The sequence below is a fragment of the Ambystoma mexicanum genome, chromosome 2p (genome assembly GCF_040938575.1).
Source record: "Ambystoma mexicanum isolate Mex_15411 chromosome 2p, UKY_AmexF1_1, whole genome shotgun sequence".
Lineage (NCBI taxonomy): Eukaryota > Metazoa > Chordata > Amphibia > Caudata > Ambystomatidae > Ambystoma > Ambystoma mexicanum.
In genome coordinates this window covers 1,127,126,888-1,127,148,871 of record NC_090923.1, presented here as the reverse complement: position 1 = coordinate 1,127,148,871, position 21,984 = coordinate 1,127,126,888, and the positions used below count along the sequence as shown (strand labels likewise).

Below are 21,984 nucleotides of genomic sequence, written 5' to 3'. Positions count from 1 at the left end.
AGTGGTCCAAGTCAATCAGCAACCATCTTTGGTGGAGCTCAAAAACATGTGGAGGGTCGTTGGAAATTCTACTGGAAAAATGGCAGTTAGTAATGCTACACTGTACAAACGTTCACCGTTGGAACACAAACCAACATTTCCACAATTGTGAACATGGCCATTTGTCCACAGAGGAGGCACGGAAGAAGAAGTGGTTGATTCCTTCATCACCCACTCACAAAGCCATTGAAAAGATTGTATTTGATAAAACTATAACAAGAGATTTGAGGGGACTCACGGAATTCTGCCACACAGGAGATTTGGAGGTGTTCCACAATATGTGCCTAAAGTACAGGCCAAAACGATTGCATTTTGGCATGGAGGGCATGATAAATCGGACTCTTCTAGCGGTCTTGGCACATAACCATAATGTTGGCCGTCAACAAAGTAGGACGACCGGAACTTTAGGGACGCTTCGCTACAATAAGGCCTTCACTAAAAGAAGTAAACAATGGGTGATCAAACCAGTGTTTGAGGATATGCAATATGAGTTTATTGAGAGACTTATTGTTGACGTCCTAGATAGGCACATAAATGGAGTTGTGAACGAACCTGTGCAGGGGACAACTGCATTGCCACCCAACATTGCCTCTGTTCCATGTCCACCTAAAGAAGAGCTCATTGAGAAATACACATCACGGTTTAAATGATTGTAATTTGATTGTCTGTTCTCTCGAGTCTCCTCATGTCGCAGGCCCATTGAATATGTGTATCTATGTAATGTGTAAATAAAAGTGATTGCTCAGTGTACATGCAATGTGTCTATCCAACCTTGTTCATCTGCGCATTAAATTAAACCAAACAGTATTATAAATCATTTTTCAAAAAATATAGAATGTCTCCGTATTTATGGTTCTCTGGGGCTGCAAAGCACGCAGACAAAATGCAAAGATGGAGTGTAAATTTCAAGTCCTGTGAGATGGCCTTACACTGAATGCAGCCAACTAGGAATGTGCGCTCGTTCAAAGTGAAGGTCAGCTGCTTTGATTTTTTGCTCGGGTGCCGGAATGGCCCACGACTCAGTATAAGGTTGTATTGTTACTTGACCTTGACAGGCCGGGACCATCCCGAAAGGCTTCTTTTTGGGGGTGTGGGGCAATAACGTAAGAAACGATAATGAAGCCATTTCATGTTCGTTCATTAGAAGAAATAACGTCGGCATAGAAGGAGTGGTATTTCGGGACTGCCCTACGCACAGACACAATGGAAAATGCAAATATAATGTAAGTAACTCTTTAGATGAGTTTATACCGCAATTTAATTACTATACAGTAGCTTTAAAGACGGGTTAAGTTGTACTTGTTCGTTCTATGTGGCATATTGTTTTGTACCGCCACTATCTTGAGGAGAACCATCTCCTTTTACGGAAGCACCTCAAAACCTTCCTCTTTGCTTCTGCTTTCTCTCTCCCTCTCTCCTGCTACAACTGGTCCACTGTCTGCGACCTCGGTCCTGGGCCCTTCCACTCTCCACCTGCACTGCCTCCCTGTCAACCCCTGCACTGGGGGACTGTCTCAGTATCCTACAGCCCCCCCATGATGTATAATACCCAGTTGCACTGTCCTAGCTATGAAATAATTTCCCGACCTAATATATAAAATGAATAATTTTAATAAAGATCTGATGGTGAGACTAATTTCATTTTTTATGTTTTTCAAACAGGTACATCATGCATTACTGCATGTGTCACGAGTACCAGACACCGGCGGATGGTTTTTTTAACCGCCAGTTGCTTCTCCGCGTGAACAACGTTACCACCCTGACCATTTTATGGGACGATCGCCAAGTACAAGTATGCCCTTACGCGGTACTAACGGCTAGATGCAACATACAGACCGTTGTGGTGGCCTAGTGCCTCGTTGTTGGAACAGCCATGCAATTATCAGTGCGACCGAAGAGCTTATTTTATCGTAAACCAACACCCTGTGTACTGCACACGAACATCGCTTGCCTCAAGACGAACTATTTTGGATCGAGAGCAAAGAAAAATGCAAATCGCAGAATATTCTCTAAACATTTGATGTCGAATAAATGTACTTTGCCAAATGTACAATCTTGCCGTTTGCTTTTAAACCACAGTTTCATATTCCGAATTGTGGCGCTGTATTGTGAGATGATCTAAGACCCTGTGTACAGCAAAGGAACATCGCGTGCCTCAAAACGAACTTTTTGAAACGTGAGCAAATAAAAATGAAAATCGCTGAATATTCTCAAAACATTTGATGTCAAATAAATGTACTTTACCAAATTTACAATCTTGAAGTTTAATTTAAAAGTACAGTTTCATATTCCCGATTGTGGCGCGCTGTGTTGTGTGAGCTCATCTGTGTTGATTTCCGGGTTCTGTGTGGAGTCGCGTAGAAGACGCCTGGGCGCGTTTGCCTACGCAGCTCAGTCACGTCACGGATAGAGGCGGGGAATATGAATGTTTTGATAAAGTCTGTTTCAGGGGCGGGGGATTTCATTTAGTGCCGCAAAAGCAGGTGAGCCAGGGCGATGCGGCAAGTGATAGGATTATCAGAAAATGGCGGCTGATTTCGAGTGCGTTAATGGACGAAAAGTCGGGTATGGTCCATAGGAAAGTTTTCTACGATCTACCGATTTATGCTTAAAAACACATGGCCGAACCGTAGGGACAATAAAAAAAAAGTCCCGGAACTATCCTTTAAAGAAAGAGCGAGTCAAGTGCCACATTAGAGTAAAGTAATGGAGTGGAAAGAAAGATGGTCTCCTCCAAGATCAAATGTAATTTTCTATGCCTTATTCACAAAGGCCTAACCGACCATCAGAACTAAACTGCATGGAAGCTGGTAAGCCACAAAATCCTCAATGGTGTTCACATTCTGACCCTTTCCACTGCACACGTTTCCTAGAATCACTTGGCTCCAAGGTCCTACACTCGGCACTCCATGCCCCTACAAATGTGCAGTGAACAGCAGGGTCTGTGTTTTTTTTTTACTTTCACCACAGCCTTACTCCACAAGCTTGTTCAATATACTCCCACCTTCCGATCCTATCCCTAAACTCTGGCTGAACTCCTCCATCTGGTCCCATCTTCTTTCATGCACTGAGGCAACCGCTTTTGGTCACAGTTTTTGTTTGATTTAATGGGCGCTTGTGGAACACCAACACGAGGGAGCCGAGAAAGGATACGCCATGTAACGCGGCTCCACGTGCAAGGCCCCCTGTAGAGGAGGCATACGTGTGCAAGCACAGCACATGCCATGTAAGGAAATCAGAAAAAGCGATCCTTGGATGGACAGTGTGAGTGAGCACAACGCGCCAAGTACTGGCAGGAAGAAGAGGGGGCTAGAAAGATACAAAGCACCAAGTATAGCTCGTGTGGGAGGCCTCATGCGTAAGGCCGGCGCAGCAGAGATCCCATGCAGAAGAGAAAGACTGAGGGCAGCCAACTGAAAAAAGTATTCCCAACCCCCCCCCTTAGTCCGATGCAGATTTAAACAAAAGTGCACCACACATGTAAATTACACAAGCAATGAAGATTTAACAAGGAGTGCAAGGGAAAAATGGACAACAAGGGCCCCCAACGAATGCTACATGGTACTGGAAGGCGCAGAAGCTTTACCGAGTCCTCCTTGTAGTCCGAGTAGAGCTCCACCTCAAGCACCTGCTTCTGCTCCAGAAGGCCAGACAGGAAGAGACTTGCATAGGCCACGGTGTCCAGGAGGCGCAGCAGGTTGGACTTGTAGTGCAGCATCGCCTGCAGTGGGGGGGAAGAGGAGATCAGCTCAGAGGCAGCACTGATGGATACATAGGGGAGCTAGCTACCCTGCAGCATACCCAAGAAAGGGCAAGCAGTGGTTGACTGGCCTACAGGGAACTCTGGCTATTCCCCGGAGGGACTCTACACAAGGGGCCTCTCGTGTGGGTTCTCCACTTGTCTGTTCCCCTTACCCACTCCAACCCACCCTTTCATCTCTCCAACCCCCACATGCATTCCAATAAAACTATGTTATCAAGCTATTTAAACCTTTATATAGGAAAAATGGGTGTTAGTATTCACGATTTAGACTCATTTTTCCTGAAGTTCTTGGATGGGTGAATCCCCACCCAAGCATAGTTGAAGGGGTTGGTCTTTGCGTGCTGCATTTGTTCATACAATGTAATATAGGGCCACTTTGAAAAGAATTTCCAGGGCCACTGGTTCCCAGTCCACCCCCGAGGGGCAATACCCCTGCCCCGTGGCACCTACACCTACCGAGCGCACAGAAGTGGAGATGATGCTGCCTCCCCGCGTGTAGCAAGAGATGGAGACCATGAACATGCCTAGATTCTGGTTCACTGGTGACTCGGGCATCTCGAGCTCCAGGGCGAAGCGATAGGGCTGGCCGTACATCAGCACCTGGAGGTGGTAGGGAGAAAAGGAGGTCAAGTACTAAAGGAGGGATGTGGTCCCAATTCATGAAGGTGGGGGTTGAGGCACAGTGCCATCTCATCAGTAAAGGAGCAGGGAGGGGTGGGTATAGAGAGAGGGTCGAGGGAGAGTGTAGACACAGGTGATCTCTCAAAAAAGAAAGGCGCAAACCAAGTCCAAATCACACTTGCATCAAATGATTGGTCAAAATCTTTAATTACCAAAAAATGATATGGATAATCAACATGTGTGTATCATACAGTGTCATGAGTCAATGTATGCCCTGCTAATGCAGTTTGCAGTATATTGGGCAGGTGATCTTGATGCCTGCAGGATAACACATAGTAAGCAGTGCAGGTGGTCAAAGTGTACTGTATCCATTAAATGCACCCTCACCAAGCTGAATCCTCAAAAAATGCACCTTAGGGGATATGGAAATTATGAGAATGCCAGTCTGAAGGGAGGCAGGCTAATGGCAGAGGGAGAGGAGGGGGATAGAGAAGCAATTGCAGGTGCAAGCCAATGCAGAGGGTACACCACCAGCCACTGGAGAGGGGGCACCAGTGAGAGGGTAAAGTCCCGAGCAGCAGCATTCCTGTAGATGTTGGCTTTTTGAACAATGTGTGACTGACCTAACGAGAACTATACGTTCAGGGTGCATCAGTGTTCGTATTTAGCTAGGCCTAAGACCCGCTATGAGGCCATCGCATAATCTCCCCTGAAAGTACCTCCCAGATTTACCACGCTTATATCCAGTTAGCGATGACATTTTGAATATGGAAGAAATTGCATTTTGTATTTAAGAATCGGGCGCTATTGCGACCATAACATTACCAAGTAAGCAATAACAGAACCGAGGCAGTCCTAGGTGCCTCTACATAAGGGCATTGATGCAGGACATATGACATGACAGGGGTAGGGGGCAGTGTACGGGTAAGAGTGGGAACACTTACAGGCACAATTACTGAAGGACACGATGTTTTTTAAAAAATATTGACAGTGAGGCAAATGTTTACACATTTACAAAACACAGAGGGGTCTAGAAGGAAAAATACAGGAGAGGTGGTTCAAATGTTTAGTTTGTATAGGAGAGAGGAAGCCTTTTGGGGCTGCTTATCACTAGCCGGGGCCTTGAAAGGTTCCACTGAAGAAAGGTCTTTAATGGACAGTGGGAGAGGGGAGAGAGCATTCCAGTGAAGTGGGCCAGAAGGGAAAAGGAGTGAAAGCAAGAGGAGGTGCAGAAGGGGGACAGGAGACGGATAGCTTGCGGAGAGAGCGAATCAAACAGCGAGGAAGGGAGGGACGGATGTGGGGGCAAGACCACGGATGGATTTCTAAGCTAGAGCATCAAGGGCTTTTGCGTGGAGAAGCAACAAGCGTGGCCACGATAGGTAGAGGCGGAGGAGGATCTGGAAAGGTTGAAAAGAGCACATGCCAAAGTTGAAGACCGTCGATGGGAGTATACAAGTATAGGGGTAGACAAGAAGTTGACAGAGAAAGGTTGAATAAGGACGAACGAAGGAGTCAGCAAGAATGTGAAACAGGAAGGGAAGTTTGAAAGAGGAGCTGGGTAGAGAGACAATATTCAACTCTCGGCAATCGAAGTTGCTCCAAAAGGGAAGCCCTTTTCTAGTCCAAGGTGAGAAAAAAAATGTGGCCCAATAACACTGCCAGCCATGTTTGCATTTGTCCGAGGATGAACACCCTGCACCTGCCATTGATGGGTTCCCAGACATGCAGGCATATTGCCCATTGACACCGCTGCTGTGCTGGGTGTAGGGGTGGGGGTCCTCTGCATGTTAAGGCTGAGTGGGACGGTAGGGGAAAAAGAAAACTGCACTGCAGGCAGCATCATGAAAACAACCTAAAATAGGCCACCAAGGCAGAAGGGCTGTGGGAGATCAGCCTGACAAGAGCAGCGGAAAAGGGCGATTCGGGACACGCACATAGGGCCATAGCAAGCAGTTGAACCCCATGTGTGAGACTTCAGTGATTTCCTATGTAAATTAGGATGAATACATACACGCTCAGCAGCTAGGTGCTTAGATGTGTTACTTTCAAAACATTCCCACGCAAGATTCTGGCTTAAGGATAGCACAGTTGAAATGTTGACAGACATTACCAGACAGTTTAAAATGTAGATTACAAAATATATGAACACTTCTAGTAACAAACTATGCTCTGTTCACCAGATTGGAAGCAGGTGTTCTCATTTGAAATCAGTTACCAGCATTTCTTTACATTTTATTAGATATAAACGATGGCAATCTGGTGGAGAAGGATAGATGTATAAGAATATATATAGAGATGGATAGATCTGTAGGGATACAAATTAGATTCTGCCATTGCAAAGAAAATGGGGCTATTTTATTGCTGAAGAAAATCAAACAAATTAACCAAACAAGTCTACCAGATCAACGTACATCATATCTGCAAGTCAAGGTAAAATAAGAAGGCAACATTATACAGCAGCAAACACACTGCATGTATTCTGCACTAGATGCTCCGTAGCCACACCTGGTTAGGCTGGGAGGATGTGTGCCGCTGCCCTGTGCATGGTACCCAGGCGCTCGGGCGATTTCTCGCATCACATACCACTTCCCAACAATTCACGAGGCAAGTAGAAGTAGAAAAGCAGACAAGCAGTGCCCCCCGTTGTGACAAGAGTACTTCACAAAGTATTCTAATAAGTATATAGCGCTTTATGAACGCTGCTTGCAGCTTCCAAGCTCTGCAACAATAGGTCCCATTAGCAAAGCTGGTACTAGCCCAGCTGAGCTCCTGGACAAGCGCCAATAAGCACATCCCAGATTTGCAGAACTTACGCCAACGGCACAGGGAATTTGTTGCTGGCCGTCTGGCCGAGAGCAACACCTCCATCACGTCTTCAGGGAGGTCCCAATCCTTATACCTCAACCTTTCAGAAACCAAGCGTGAAGGTTGAGGGATCTGACCTCTGAATGGAGAACCTGACCCCCCTCCCGTGAGAGCAGATCGTCTCGGTAGGGAAGACGACGTGGAGGGCAGATGGACAAGTCGAGAAGGTCCGGGTACCACGTCCTCCGGGCCCACGGTGGAGCAATGAGGATCATCCGGGAACCGAACCTCCGCAGTACTTGCGGGATGACGGGGACTGGAGGAAACGCGTACAGCAGTGGGAATGACCACTCCACCACGAACGCGTCTCCTAAGGCTCCTTTTGGAGGAAATTCCTGCGAGCAGAACCTCTCGCACTTCCGGTTGACACTGGAGGCAAAGAGATCCACTTGAGGGGTCCCCCAAATGGCGAAGATCTCCAGGAAAATCTCCTGAGCCAACTCCCACTCGTGAGATGTCGCACTCTGCCTGCTCAGAGTGTCCGCCGTCTCGTTTTCATTTCCGGCCAGATGAACTGCCGAGATCGAAACTTCCTGCTGGATTGCCCAGAACCAGAGCTGCATCGCCTCCCTGCACAGAGGAAGTGACCCTGCCCCCCCCCTTTTTGTTGAGGTAGTGCATGGCCACCATGTTGTCCGTCAGGATCAGGACATTCTTCCCTCGCACAGTCCGCAGAAAATCCTTCAGGGCTAGCGTGACGATCCTGAGCTCCAACAGATTGATATGGAGTCTGGACTCTGATGGAGACCAACGACCGCCGACTGTCAACTCGTTGGCATGTGCTCCCCATCCCATGAGGGATGCGTCCGTCACGATCGTCACCTCCAGCCAGGGTAGCCAAAATGGAGCCGCCTTCATCAGATTGTCTTCGATTGCCCACCACAGAAGGTCCTGGGCGACCGAGGACGGCACCTGAACAGGGCCCGACATCCTGCCAGAGGACTGAGACCACTGGAGCTTGAGTGCCCATTGCAAAGATCTCATGCGCAACCTGGCCTCTGGCACCAGAAGAATGCAGGATGCTATGAGGCCGAGCAATCACAAGAACTCGAACGCTGGGAGACTCTGGGCAAGCTGAAACTTGTGCACCATCTGCTGAATTTGATGAGCCCTCACCTGGGGAGGAAAACACTGCCCTAGGGACGTGTTGAGCACTGCTCCGATGTACTGGAGCCTCTCGAGTTGGTGTCAAATGGGACTTCTTGAAGTTGAGGGAGAAGCCCAGCTTGTGGAGGGAGTGGCAGGTGACGGACAGATGATCCAGGACTTGCTCGGGAGAATGCGCCCTGATCAACCAATCGTCCAGGTAGGGGTAGATGTGAATCCCCCTTTCCTGAGATGAGCTGCCACCACCACCATGAGCTTGGTGAAGACCCTCAGGGCGGAGGTCAATCCGAACGGCAGGACCCAAAACAAAGTGCGAGTCGCCAACCGCAAACCTCAGGTACCTCTTGTGCTTTGGATGTATCGGCACATGAAAATAAGCGTCCTTGAGGTCGAGAGACACCAACCAGTCCTGAAGTTGAAGGGCCTGGAGGACTTGAGAGAGAGTAACCATCTTGAACTTGTCCTTCCTGAGGAGTTTGTTCAAACCGCGCAAGTCCATGATGGGTCTCAATCCCCCGTCTTTCTTGGAAATAAAAAAATAAGGGGAATACCATCCCTTGTTCCTCTCCGCTACAGGCACCAGTTCTATGGCGCCTTTCTCCAGCAGGGATTGAATTTCCAGCAGGGATTGAATTTCCTGCGCAAGGAGCGGATCCGGACTCTTCAAAGAGAGGTTCCCTGGTGGATTGTTTTGAGGCCTCAGCCGGAAAGTAAGACAGTAGCCATGGGTTATGATCTCCAGAACCCACACATCTGAAGTAATGGCGCGCCACTCTGCAAGATGCTGTGCCAGCCTTCCCCCAACTGGGGAACCATGGGACATGGCCTCATTACTGAGCTGAAGCGGCTGCGGCGTTGCCTGAGGGCAAAGATGCAAAAGCCTGAGCGGCCTTGGCACCTCGATTACCTTGTTTTCCCACCTCTGGCACTCCTATGGTGGCCCCTTTGACTGGCAGCTCCTCTCGCTTTACCAAAGGATGAGTAATAACAAAAAGGAACCTCCCCTCCATTGCTGTCCCCTAGAACGAAAAGGCAGAGGTTGGCGAACTGCAGCGCCCAACGACTTTGCTGCAGCTTTGGAGGTCTGCAACCTCTCAAGGCTCTCGTCAGCCTTGCTGCCAAAAAGATGTTCCCCGTCAAAGGGCATGTTGAGGAGCCGGGCCTGCACATCAGGAGCAAACCCAGACTTCCGCAACCACGCAAACCTGCGTATCACGGTGCTCGCCGCCATGGACCGGCTGACGCAATCTGCCATGTCCAAACCCGACTGAACGGCCTCACACATGGCATCCTTGTCATCCTGAACCATGGCAAGGAAACCATCCCGTTCGTCCCCTTTGGGAATATGTTCAGCCGCTAAGGAAACAGTTCCACAGAGTGTGCGTGAAACGTGACAAGGCACAAACGGAGTTGGCCGCCTGAAGCGCCATACCCCCTGAAGAAAACACTTTCTTCGCCCAGCTGTCAAAACGCTGGTCGTCTCTATCAGGAGGGATGGTAGGATACGACGCCTGCTTTGCCGGGGCCGTAGCCGCCTGCACCACCAAACTCTCTAGAGTGGGGTGCTTGGTCAAGTAGCAGGGGTCGCTACTGGCTGGGCGGTATTTTCGCAGCAAACACTTGCCCACTGCCTGGAAGATCTCCGGAGCAGTCCAAGCCGCCGCCACCCTTCGCATTAGAGCCATATGGAACGGCAGTACCGGGTCAGTTGCTGGACCTTGGTCGAGGATATCCGTAAGGTCATCCTGAAGAAAATCCCCTGGGGGAGCAGACTATCCCAAGTACTCGGTGACCCTGGACATAAGGCGCCAGTACGAGGAGTCGGCATGAGTGCCAGGCTCAGGCCTACAAAACTCCATCTCCGGGGCGGTGTCCAGCCCACTGGCATCGTGCAGGGACTGCCGCAGGTCCTCAATTTGGCTATGGCCCGAGAGAATCTCGTCTGGCACCATATCCGGAACCATGCCATCATCAGAGCCCTCATCCACCTCTGAAATAAACTCAAGCTGGCGATGAGAAGGCACAGAATGTGGAAAAAATAGCCATGCTTGACCTTTGCCAGACCATACTTGACCTTTGCCAGAGCCTTTCTAGGTGGTTCCACCGAGCCCTGGGGAACCCCTGTCAAAACAGCCCCGAAAGGCGTCGAGTGAATCGGCGTAGACGCCGAACGCGGCGCCGACAGCATCAATGGCGTCGACACAGTCCTCGAGGCCGGAGCCCCGAGCGTGTCCCTCGACAGCCTGGGCGCCGACTTCTTCGGAGGCGGGGCCTCGAAAGAGTCCGTCGACGACCTCGGCACCACCGGCGTCGACGTCTTCCTCGAAGACACCACAGGTGCACACGGTCTCGAGCGCGTCGAGGACCGGGACCTGGAACGGGCATGACGAGAACGATTCCCCTTGTCCGAGCGGGACCTCTCCCGCGAATCGTGCCGACCACCTGAAGGCGTGCGAGCGGTGTTTCTCGACCAATCACAACCAACCCCACTCGGAGGCACGGACGGACCAGTGCCCTGCGATTCGAGAATTGCCAACATTTTCTTCCCGAAGGACGGGCGGAGTCCTCGGATGAGGACGAGGAAGGCGACCGATGACGGTGCTTCCGGGAGTGCCTCGAAGAGGCAGAGGAGTGGCGGGACCGACGCCGGGACCGAGGCCCACTGGACTTCCGACGACGCAGAGAGTCGCCCCTCGAATCGTCTGTCGAAAGCTTCGTAAACCTCGACTTCCGTGGCTTGGACACCTTACCTACCGATAACTTCTCAAGGCTTTAGACGTGAGCGACTGGCAGTTGACACAGTCATCCGTGTCATGAGCCTCCCCGAGACACCAGAGGCAGGAGTCGTGCAAGTCCGTTACCGACACCTTGGACCCACAGTCCCCGCACTTCTTAAAGCCCGGACACTGTGTGGAAGACGAGGTAGACATCCTCACAAAGAAAGACTTCACAATACGAACAGGTTAAGAGTCGAGACGCACCGAGTTCTCCGACGCGAACACGTTCGCGGAAAAAACGGGACTGAGGCTACGGGCGTCGTGCGTCCTACTTATAACATCCAGTGGCATCGGCCGTCGGAGGAGGTCCTCGAGGGCGGCGTATCGACGTCATTGACGCAGGACGCAGACGCCAAAGATTTTCCAAACCAGCACAGCTGTGGTGATTACCGTCATAGATATGGAATACGTCGGAGGACCCAATCCCCTAGAATCAAGCTTTTGTGCAAGTCCCAAAAATGTAGGACTTTTAAGTAGGGTTATGTAAATGGAGACGGTACTCAAATAAGCACGTATACACTTCTATAGTTTTTATGCTTTTTGGAAAGGTAACGGTTAATCGTCTCAGCCAGGTTTATTCCCCAGTCTAAGGCTATAAGAGGTATTGAGATAAGGTTAAGGTTAACAAGTAATATGTGCATTTGCTTGGTTTTTTGAACTGCTTTTAAGATGTAAATGAATTTGTGTTTGGAATATGTGTACGTTAGTATAGTCTGATCACTGGTCAAACAGAGTTCTTACCCAACTTAACTGCATTATTTATTAGACTAAAGGAAAAATGTATGAGTCAGTACTTCTGTAGTTCCAACCTGCAGCTGCAGGTCATGCACCAATGTCCGAGAAGAGCTGAACTCAAGCAATCTATCTGCATGGAACACTCCTCCATACCGATTATTTGTTCTAGCTTGTGTCAGGCCGGTAACCAAGAGTTCAGGGAAATGCTCCATACACACAGTTTAGCACAATTAACTAGATTCTGTGGGTGGCACAAAAACATTTCACGTTTCTCTGCTTTTACTCAAGGCAACTAGGGCGAGGGGCCTTAAGAAAAAACACCAAATACCGCACACATAGGCAAGCAGGGCATCACCCTCACTGTGCTGCCCACACACAATCAGTGAGACTTCGAAATATTGAGAATCAAAGTTAAAAGGGGTACAGTAGTCCACTCTGAACATAACTTCCTAGAGTGAGACAAGGCACGGTCAGCCTTTGGCGATTCATGATAGAGGCACTCGAAAAAAAACTTTCTAGCAGAATTTGCAAATGCTGCATAATTCCAGCAGCAAGTTTGATATTCTGGCTTTATAACACAAGTTAGCATTTTCCAATGCCTTTCAGGGAGCCATACCCAGCGAGAAGTCTTTGACAGCACAATATCAGATTTGTGTCTTGTGGGACAAACATTGGTCTGCCTGGGTAATGGGAGCCAGTGTTATGTCCTGTCCACTTATGTATATATCTTCTTGTAACTGTGACTTAAGAACAAACCCTATAAATAATCATAAGAAGCCTGGAAGCTACTTTGTAACATTGGCAATGAGTTGGTCTTAAAAAGAAGAACCTGCGTGCAAGTAATTGAAGACTGAAGAAGCCTGGTGCAGGGGGTTGCAGGAAAAAGGACAAGAAGGAGGACAACACTGCCCCCATGACAAGTAAGATCCCATCACGTAGGGCCCCAAGTGGGAGGAAGAAAGCACCTTAATAGGAGGGATCAGCTGCCCATAAGGTGGAGGGAGAGCTGGGTTTGTTTGTTTATTATTTATAGGGCGCCCTGAACCCTTAGGTAGCTGGGCGCACAACATAACACGATTACTTATGGCTTGGTTACATTTGCATAATAGGTATATACAGGCGCATGTAAAGTTACAATGTTTATATATACAGGTATGTGCATGGGTAGTTACAGTAATAATTACAGTTTGCATAGTTACAAGTGTGTACACATACATGGGTAATAATCGTTAGTACAAGATTACTGACTGAGACAGAAAGAGTAAAGAGCGACATATGGCTATGGTTTATTGGTCTTTGTGACGTAGACAATTACGGGTGTTGCGCCTAAAGCTGTTATAGGATTGGTCTCTTCTTAGCTCGACTGGTAAGGCATTCCATTGCTGAGCAACTTTTACTGAGAAGCTATTTCCACCTGTTTTTTGTAGGCGGAATCTGGGGATTTGGAGACAGTAGGAGTTGACTGTTCTGGTTGGGCGTGTAGAGGGTTTTCTTGTTATTCTTTCCTTCAGGTATGGTGGTGTTGCGTTATTTAAGCATTTGAAAGTTAAAGTGAAAATTTTAAGGAGGATTCGATCAGTGATTTTTAGCCAATTGTGATTTCTTATGGCGTTGGAGATATGCTCTCTGGTTGGGAGGTTCAAGGCCGTTCTAAGCGCATTGATTTGCAGTGTTCGTAGTTTGTGATATATTTATTAGCTCCTGCATAGAGTGCATTGCAGTAGTCCAACTTCGAAAGGATGAGGGCATTGGCTAGAATGATACAGCTAGCTGGTGAGAGGAAGGGTCTACATGATTTGAGGTGTTTGCCGGTGTAGGCAGTGGATGAAGCTATGGAGTTAACTTGTTTTCTTAGGGAGTGTGTGGAACCCAGGTAAAAGTCTAGAGTCTTCACTTCTTTGGCAACTGTAATTATATTGCCGTCGATGTTGAAGGCCTTATAGTTGTCGAATTGTTGGCTGAGCCAAGGATTAGGATTTCCGTTTTATCATTCAGGCAGAGGCCGTGGGTTGCCATCCATGCCTGAATGAGGATGTAGATTTCATTCACTAAGGCTGTATCTGATGTGAAATTGCCCGTAAGGGGGATAAGGGTCTGGGTATCATCTGCATAATTTGTGTAGGCGATACCCAGCCTGTCCAATTTATCAAATTGAGGCTTGGTGAAGATTTTATACATGGTGTGCGAGACACATGAGCCTGGGGGGACTCCACATGTTGTTATGACTGGGTCTGCAGAGGCTGCCGTGGAGAAAACTCTCATGCTTCCGTTATCAAGAAATGGTTGGACCCAGGCTATAGTCTGACTTGAAAAGTGGGCTGCTGATGCTAGGTGTTTGCATAAAACTGCATGGTCCACCAAGTCAAAGGCCGCCAACAGATCAAGGATTAATAGCATGGCTGCGTTTCCTTTATCGTTAAGTTAATCAATTTGGGCTTTAAGATCTATTAGGGCTGTCTCCGTGCCATGTTGGGGTCTGAACCCCGATTGGCGAGAGCCTAGTAGTTGGTTTGTTTCAAGGTATTTTTGAATTTGTAAGTAGGCCACTCTCAATTATCTTCAGGAGAAAAGGGACAGTGATAATGGGTCTGTAGTTCGTTGGGATGGATGGGTCTAAGGTTTATTTTTTAAGAAGGGGTAAGAACCAGGATTCTTTTAAGCTGCTTGGGATCATGCTTGACCTAAAGGAAGCGTTAATGAGTTTGGTGATAAAGGGAGCTAAATCTCTGGCTGCATCCTTCATTATTTGGGCTGGGCAACTGTCGCCTTTGCAGACATTTTGGAGAATTTGAATGATGCTAGGTCAGGTCTGTTTTTAGGGTGGGGTACAGTATGGGTTTCTGTGAGTGGGAGTCAGGCTCTTTTTAAATGCAATTTTGGTTTGCAGTGTTTGTATTTTATTTGCTAAGGCATTTTGAATGTTGGTACGCCATTGTTTATCTTTAAGTAGATTATCCGGTGGAGGTACAGGGGATTCTAGTTCGCGTAGAATTGTGAATAATTCCTTGGTGTTGGAGGATTCTTTGGAAATCCTTTCATTATAGACCTCTTTTTTGGTTTGGATGATTTCATTTTTGCATTTAGTGGCAAAGAGTTTTTAATTTATTTTCATCCGTGGGGGTGGGATGCCATATAGTTTCTAACTTCCTTTTGTCCAGTCCAAGTTCTTTTAGGTGAGGGGTGAACCACGTGTTCGGGTGAGCTAGTTGTTTACTCTTACAGTTCTTAAGTGGGGCGATGGTGTCTAAGATTTTAGTCATAGCTTAATTATAGTGGTCAACCAGCGTGTCTGGGTTAGAGTTACTTGGTAGGGCATTAATCACTGGAAGGAGACAGGGTAGGATGTTATTAGTTGTGATGTTTCTTTCTTGATCTGGTAGGGAGAGGGGGTGCCATCATTTTTTCTTTGTTTACTTCTTTGTTGAGTGTTAGGCTAAATTCAATCAAGAAGTGATCGGTCCAGGTTTGGGGTGTAATTTTAGTAATTCTGGTTGGGCAGTTTGAGGTGGCTACCCAGTCAAGGGTCCTGCCTTTGTCATGGGCAGGGGTGAGGACTTTTTGGGAGAACCCATGTTCATTGAGCATGGTGGCTATAGCTTGTGCTCGTGCTCGTTTGTCGTCAGGGTCATTGAATCCTAGGTTGAAGTCACCAAGGATCATTATCTTAGTATTGCTAGCTATCAGGCTGGAGATATCCTCTTCAAACGAGCCTAAGGGCCCTGGCGGCCTGTAGATGAGGTAGATAGTCAGGGTGCTGCATGGGGATATAAGCAGTTTAGCAGATAGTAGTTCACATGATTTTAGAGGTGGTAACGTTGTGAGTCTTAGTTCCATGTTGGATTTAGCAATGATGGTTAAGCCACCTCCTCTAGCGTTGGGTCTGTCCATTCTTAGGAGTTGGTACTCATTTGGAATAGCCAGTGACAGTGCTCGGCCTGCTGCATCATGTAACCAGGTTTCTGTGACCGCTAGGAAGTCCAGATTGTCTGAGGTTAGGATATCAGCTATTTCAGTGGCATGGGCCTCGATCGATCTGGCATTAGTTAGGGCTCCTGTTATTGTCATGGTTTTTGGCGGGCATTTGATGTTCAAAGTTGTCTGCGTGGGTTCGTTCAGTATAACAGTAGCAGGGGTTTGTGGAGATGCTTGCGGCAAATTCCTGGAAGTGTTTTAGGGTTGGTATGGGGGTTTAGTAGTGTATTGGGCAGTTTGGGTTCATAGAGGGGGGAGAATCTGGCACAAAGCCTAATGTTTCTAGACATGGTAGGGCAGGGTCCGTATTTAATTTGATCCATAATTACTGATGTTAGATGAACGAGGAGCAGGAGGGCCGGTAGTAGTAGAAAGGTGCTAGCGTACATAGTGCGGCAGTTAAGGCAGGTTGCCAAGAGAGAGGGCGATAGGTCTGTAGCTAAGTGCAGGGTGTTCACAGGAGGCTAGGCTTGGCACTGACGCAGTGTGCTGCATAAGGTGAGGATTAGGAACAAGTGGTAGGCTAGTTCAGTGGCACGCAATTTCTAGTGGTAGGCTAGTTCAAGGCACACAATGTCTAGTGGTAGCCTAGTTCAGAGGCACACAACTACTAGTGGTAGGCTAGTTCAAGGCACACAACTACTAGTGGTAGGCTAGTTCAGGGGCGTAAAGTTTCTAGTGGTAGACTAGTTCAGGGGCGTACAGTTTATAGTGGTAGGCTAGTTCAAAGGCGCACAATTACTAGTGGTAGGCTAGTTCAAAAGCACATCATTTGTATTGTTTACAGTTAGCATAGTGCTGGGTCACGCAGTACATACATGTTGCTAGGGACATGGTGTGTAGGTAGAAGGAACTTAGTAACTTTATGTAGTGTGCTATATTGCATGTTTAATACATGTGCTCACTGTTGGGCTGCAGGGTCGAGGTGGATCTCTGGGTGCAGTTGTCTCCTGAATAGCATTTGAGAGGAAAATCATATAATGGGATATGGTAGAACAGATACGAGGGGACAAGTGCTGTTTAAACTCCTACAGTGAGGTATCAAAGGGCAAAAGCTGTAAGCAGGACTGTGAATCACGAGACAAAGTTCGGCATAAATTTCAGTACGGTGCAGGCGCTGTGTAGACCGCTGCACTGAAATCAGCGGATGTAGTTTTGTTATAGTGCAAGAGGCTTACAGTGAATGATGCAAAGGCTGACGGCAGAGGTAGAGCAATGGGGGCAAGACAGAGACAGAGACATACCTTGTTGTAGCAGCTCCCCAAAGAGTATAGCAGCATAACATTGCGCTCCCAGGTGCTAACAGGGGCAAACAGGGCCTTACTCTCGTGGGCCTTTCTTGCGAGAGGGCTGGCGGTCGCCTGCCGGCGGCGTTTTGGGAATTTAAATACTGTCGTTGCTAGGCAACGAATAAGCAAGACGCCGGGCGGCTATTTTAGAGGAATAACTCCAGGGGGGGCTGAAATATTGCATGCTCACCTGGAGTAGAGGCACGGAAGAATGTGCTGGATGTAGCTGCTCTTGCAGCATGAGCATCGGTGTTACGGCTGCTCCAGCGGCTCTGATGTCAGATTCATGGATGTTCCAGCAGCGTTGCAGACAGTAGGCTTCTCGATGCAGATGGAAAGGGTGAGCAGGGTGTCATGCCTGCGCCATGGGCGCATACATTTACGATCAATATGGACCTTATTTCTCATTTGCAAGACTTTGGTGCTTTTCTATTTTTCCCAACAAACTACACTTACCACAATGCACTTGGCTATAACCATCTTTTCCTGGCCATTCCTATTCGCCATCTTCGGAACTACAATCCCTATGGATCTCGTGCTTCCACCAGCTCAGGAACAGAGAGGGAGGTGGCGGATTGTCTACAGGTGTGCTTAGCCAGGTGCGAGCAATTAGCCTGCCTATGGGCTGGGCTGGGCGGTATAAAAGCTGCTGCCTGCAGGAGCTCAGACACTTGCATTGGGAGTCTTTCCGGCACCTTGTTGCTTTGAGCTACGGATCTTGTATCCGGTTCCTCCTTACTCCGGCTTTGGATCCAGTGCCCTGCCGGGCTCTCTACATTGCAGCTGATCACGCTCTGCTGCCTTCCAGCCTCCGCCTTTGCCCTGCCGGGCTCTCTACATTGCAGCTGATCACGCTCTGCTGTTTCCCAGCCTCAGCCCTTGTCCTCTGGGATCCCTGCTCTGCAGCCTGCCTCACTCTGGCTGCCTACAGCCCTTGTCCTCTGGGCACCCTGCTCTGCAGCCTGTCTTACTCCGGCTGCCTACAGCCCTTGTCCTCCGGGCACCCTGCTCTGCAGCCTGTCTTACTCCGGCTGCCTACAGCCCTTGTCCTCTGGGCTCCCTGCTCTGCAGCCTGCCCCACTCCGGCTGCCTACAGCCCTTGTCCTCTGGGCTTCCTACCTTGCAGCTGATCATGCTCCGCTGCTTACTACCTACTTTTTTCCGCTGGGTTCACGGCCTAGCAGCCCTCTACAGTCCTCTGCAACCTTCTACGGTCAGCGGCCCTACCCCTCAGGGCTCACACCTTGCTGCCCGGCCCTTCTGGGTTCCTTGCCGTGCAGCCTGCTTTACTCTGCTGCCCTGGGCCCTTTCCCTCTAGGCTCTCTACCATACAGCCCTGCTCCTGTGAGCTTGCCCATTGCTTTCCTGCTCCTCTGAGCGCTCAACCTTGTTCCTTACTGTTCTCTGCTATCCAATCCTGTTACACAACTTTCCGTTTGCTATCAACTTCCTTTTCCTGGATTTGTCCAAGTATCTTCTCTTGTACTGTTCGTAGACAGTTTTGTACAGAGCTTGTCTGTTGGTTTCCTTCAGGCAACCTCTGCCTCTTCCCTGGTCTCGTTTCTACGTTACAGACACCCATAGCTGTTGTTCCAAGTCATGAGCAAACAGCGTGGGCCTCTGTTATAGCAAACTGTGCACAAGGCTAGAGTTTTTCCTAAGGTCCGTGGAATACTCTTTTCCTATATCTGCATACACCTCTAGAGGGAATCCATTCTGTTGTACCTTATTCCTTGCTACACTTAACTACTCTTCGTTCTCATTACTTTCAGCTGTGTGTGTACTATTCTGTCCACCTTACTTCGGCACAACCACCCGAAACCCTTCCTGGGTGTCCCGTGCCTCTCTTTTCAAGTTGTCGTCTCGTGACACAGGGCTCCTGCCCTCTCAGATGCTGTAGCTGGGTCCAGGGGCTGAAGAAAGAAGCGGGGCCATCAAGGGAAGCTTAAGAAGGGAACTAGGTCCTTAATGTGAAGAAGTATGCTTGAAGAGAGAAGTCAAGCCTGTTAGAGTAAAAATGGAAGTGATGCCTTTTAAGTGAAGATGAAGGGAAGCTCAATAAGGGAGCTGGCCTCTTAAACTGAAGAAGGGACACCATTCCATTAGTTGAAGATGGGGAATATTATCCCATAAGCTGAAGGAAGTGAAAACTAAAATGGAAGCAAAGCGAAGAGAAGCCCCATAAGCTGAGCAAGGGAGGAGCTGTGGGCATGAGAAGACAGCCGGGTCCATTAGCAGCTGGGACTCTTTGTGGAAGAAATGTGTCCCTGGGGTATGCCGTGCGTGGGGAAGTAAGTCGCCAGTTAGGGACTGCATTGCAATTTTGAAGTGCTGAGGTGTCATGGTTTTAAAGTGAGTAAAGCCTGTCTCTTACGTTGGTAGTGTGGCTCGTTCGTGCCTGGGCACGTATTGACCATTGGTCTGCAGGAGCTCTACTATGCTCCGCTGCAGCGGTGTAACTGGTGACGTCATATAATTAACTGGGGGAGTTGGCGAAGGTGCAGAGTTCCCAACGTTCCCTGAATGTTTGAAGGCATTCTGAAAACGACAGCCGTACTACGATGAAGTTGAAGTAGTGGAAGAATGGGAATTGCAACGTATTGGGATTCATTTTGTCCTGCAAGCTCAGTTCCAAGTATCAGACTGCCGGTGTTACAGAGCTGATGTAAGGGGTTTGAAGAAAGGACCCTGGCGTTCAGTGCACATGACGTGGATGCCATGCAAATAGAAACGGAAATAAAGCGGACTGTCAGAAGTGGGTAAACGGTCCCGAGAATGAGGAAATAGAGGGCTGCTGCGGCGGCCATCCATAGAAACTATATAGAAAAGTGAAGCTATATATAAAAAAAGTCTGACTAAAAATTCGGAAATGTACGTTGGAAATGAGGACACATGGAGTCATAGATGTACCAAGCATTGGACTGTTCCCAGCGGATGCAGATCTACGTTGTGGGTGTCCTAGCTGCAAGAGTTTTAGTGTAGGTTTTCCCCGATTTTGCTTAAGTGGGGAATGGATTGTTACAAGCTGCAGCAGTGGCAGATGGCTTTAAGAAACATGGAGCACTGACGAAGAATGTGACGAGCTGTATATGTATCCTTTTATATGGAATGGAGTGGGCATACGGAACTGGGACTTATCATGATGCAGTGCAGTAAAATGCCATTTTAAATGCGCAAGAGTGCGTGTTTTGAAGAGTATGGTGATACTGTTAAGGGTGAGGATGAAATAAGCAAAGAAGTTACATAGTGCATATATTTTAAACTAGGCATAACATGTTTGAGGATTTGCAGTTTAAGGGTGCAGCGCACCCATGGACCTTTAGCAAATAACAGTTCTAGGACATATTAGAGATGTATGGTTAATGCTAGATATAACTAGGCTTAGCTAAAAAGTAACACATGAAGTGATTGAAGTGGGCCTGCAATGGCGTGAAGGAAGAGCCTATGTGTGAGCGGGCTAGAATAACCTTTTGAGGATTTTCAGATGTTAGAATGCTTTAAAGCAACATGGACTTTTAGGTTCAGTGCAAGTTTAAGGGTCATAAAATTACCATGGACTCTTAGGGTTATAGTTATGAATAATAACTAAGAATACTTTGCATTTGACAAATATTGTGGAATTTGAGTTAGCTTAAAGAAATGTTGTCATACTGTTTTCATTATACTATGAGGTGAGTGTGGGTGAAGGCCACAATGGTTATTGAGAGGTAGCATCTCCGGCAGAAGTATGAAAACATTTTTTGTGAGTTTGCCTTTCTCTATAGAAAGAGGAACCAGTTGTTTCCTCGTCGTCAAAGGTGAATATTGTGAGTGCAGAGTGGGAGATCTATTTAGAATATCGGTTCCCACAAAAAGGGAGGTTGTGATTTTATCACTTGATGTGCATTGAGGAGGAGTGTTAAGTGGTGGAAGGCGTTTTCTCCCTTTGTATGAGGATGAGAGCCTTTGGCTCCCACTTGGTCTTGTTCTTTGCAGAGAAGTTTGCGCTGCCCCATCTCCATATGCAAATCTTCAGTGTTGTCACAGTGTGCCGTGGAGATCAGTTGTAGTGTGAAGGAGCAGGTTCTATGTGCGACTTTCTTCCCGTGTGTGTGTTGATATTAGTAAGAAGGGAGATGTGTTGTGGTGTTCTCTTTGATGTTTGTGTGAGCGCAGTGTGAATTAGTAAAGGAAGGAGATGTGTTATATCGTGACTGCCTGTGGATGCTGCGAGCTGGTGATGTCATGTGGAGTGTTGCCTTGTGAAAGTTAGAATGTTTACCCAAGGGTTTCACATCCAGGCAGTACTAGCTCCCCAGCATGGGTGATGGGAGCCAGTGTTATGTCCTGTCCACTTATGTATATATCTTCTTGTAACTGTGACTTAAGAATTTAGAATAAACCCTATAAATTATCCTAAGAAGCCTGGAAGTCACTTTGTAACACAAACAAACCCAATTTGATGGAGAACCTGGGACATTGATGAAGCAACTAGAGACTTGAGCTGTTCAAGTATTAATCAGAGCACTGGAGAAGCAGACTAAGCAGGCCATGTGGCCCAACTCCAAACGTGCCACAAATGCTCTAACTTATCAGGCTTTCTCCTGGGCTCCCCCCACCCAGTCTTCACGGCCTTCTTAAGAAATACCCTCATGGTGTCCAATGCCCAGGCGTCCTCAGCAAAGAGCAGATAAGGACAAGGGCTACTCCTGTTTGGACCTACATGAAGTAAATCCCTACCTCACCAACATCAGGTGAACACACTTGTGTGCTTCAGCATTCGCTCTACCCTGTCTATCCCGACCATCACCTCAACGCAGACCACCAGAACCAT

At 48.0% G+C, this 21,984-nt stretch overlaps 1 protein-coding gene across 3 annotated transcripts in view; it reads right to left on the bottom strand.

Annotated features, from left to right (window-relative positions):
* The window catches only part of BSCL2 (BSCL2 lipid droplet biogenesis associated, seipin), a 244,555-nt gene that overhangs the window by 136,723 nt on the left and 85,848 nt on the right, over window positions 1–21,984 (bottom strand). For all 3 annotated transcript variants that reach the window (XM_069645174.1, XM_069645176.1, XM_069645175.1), the window contains exons 4-5: window positions 4,259–4,402; window positions 3,626–3,760 (exon numbers count right to left, since the gene is read on the bottom strand). In XM_069645174.1, the coding sequence (XP_069501275.1) occupies window positions 3,626–3,760; window positions 4,259–4,402 (279 nt within the window). The remainder of the gene's footprint in view (window positions 1–3,625; window positions 3,761–4,258; window positions 4,403–21,984) is intronic.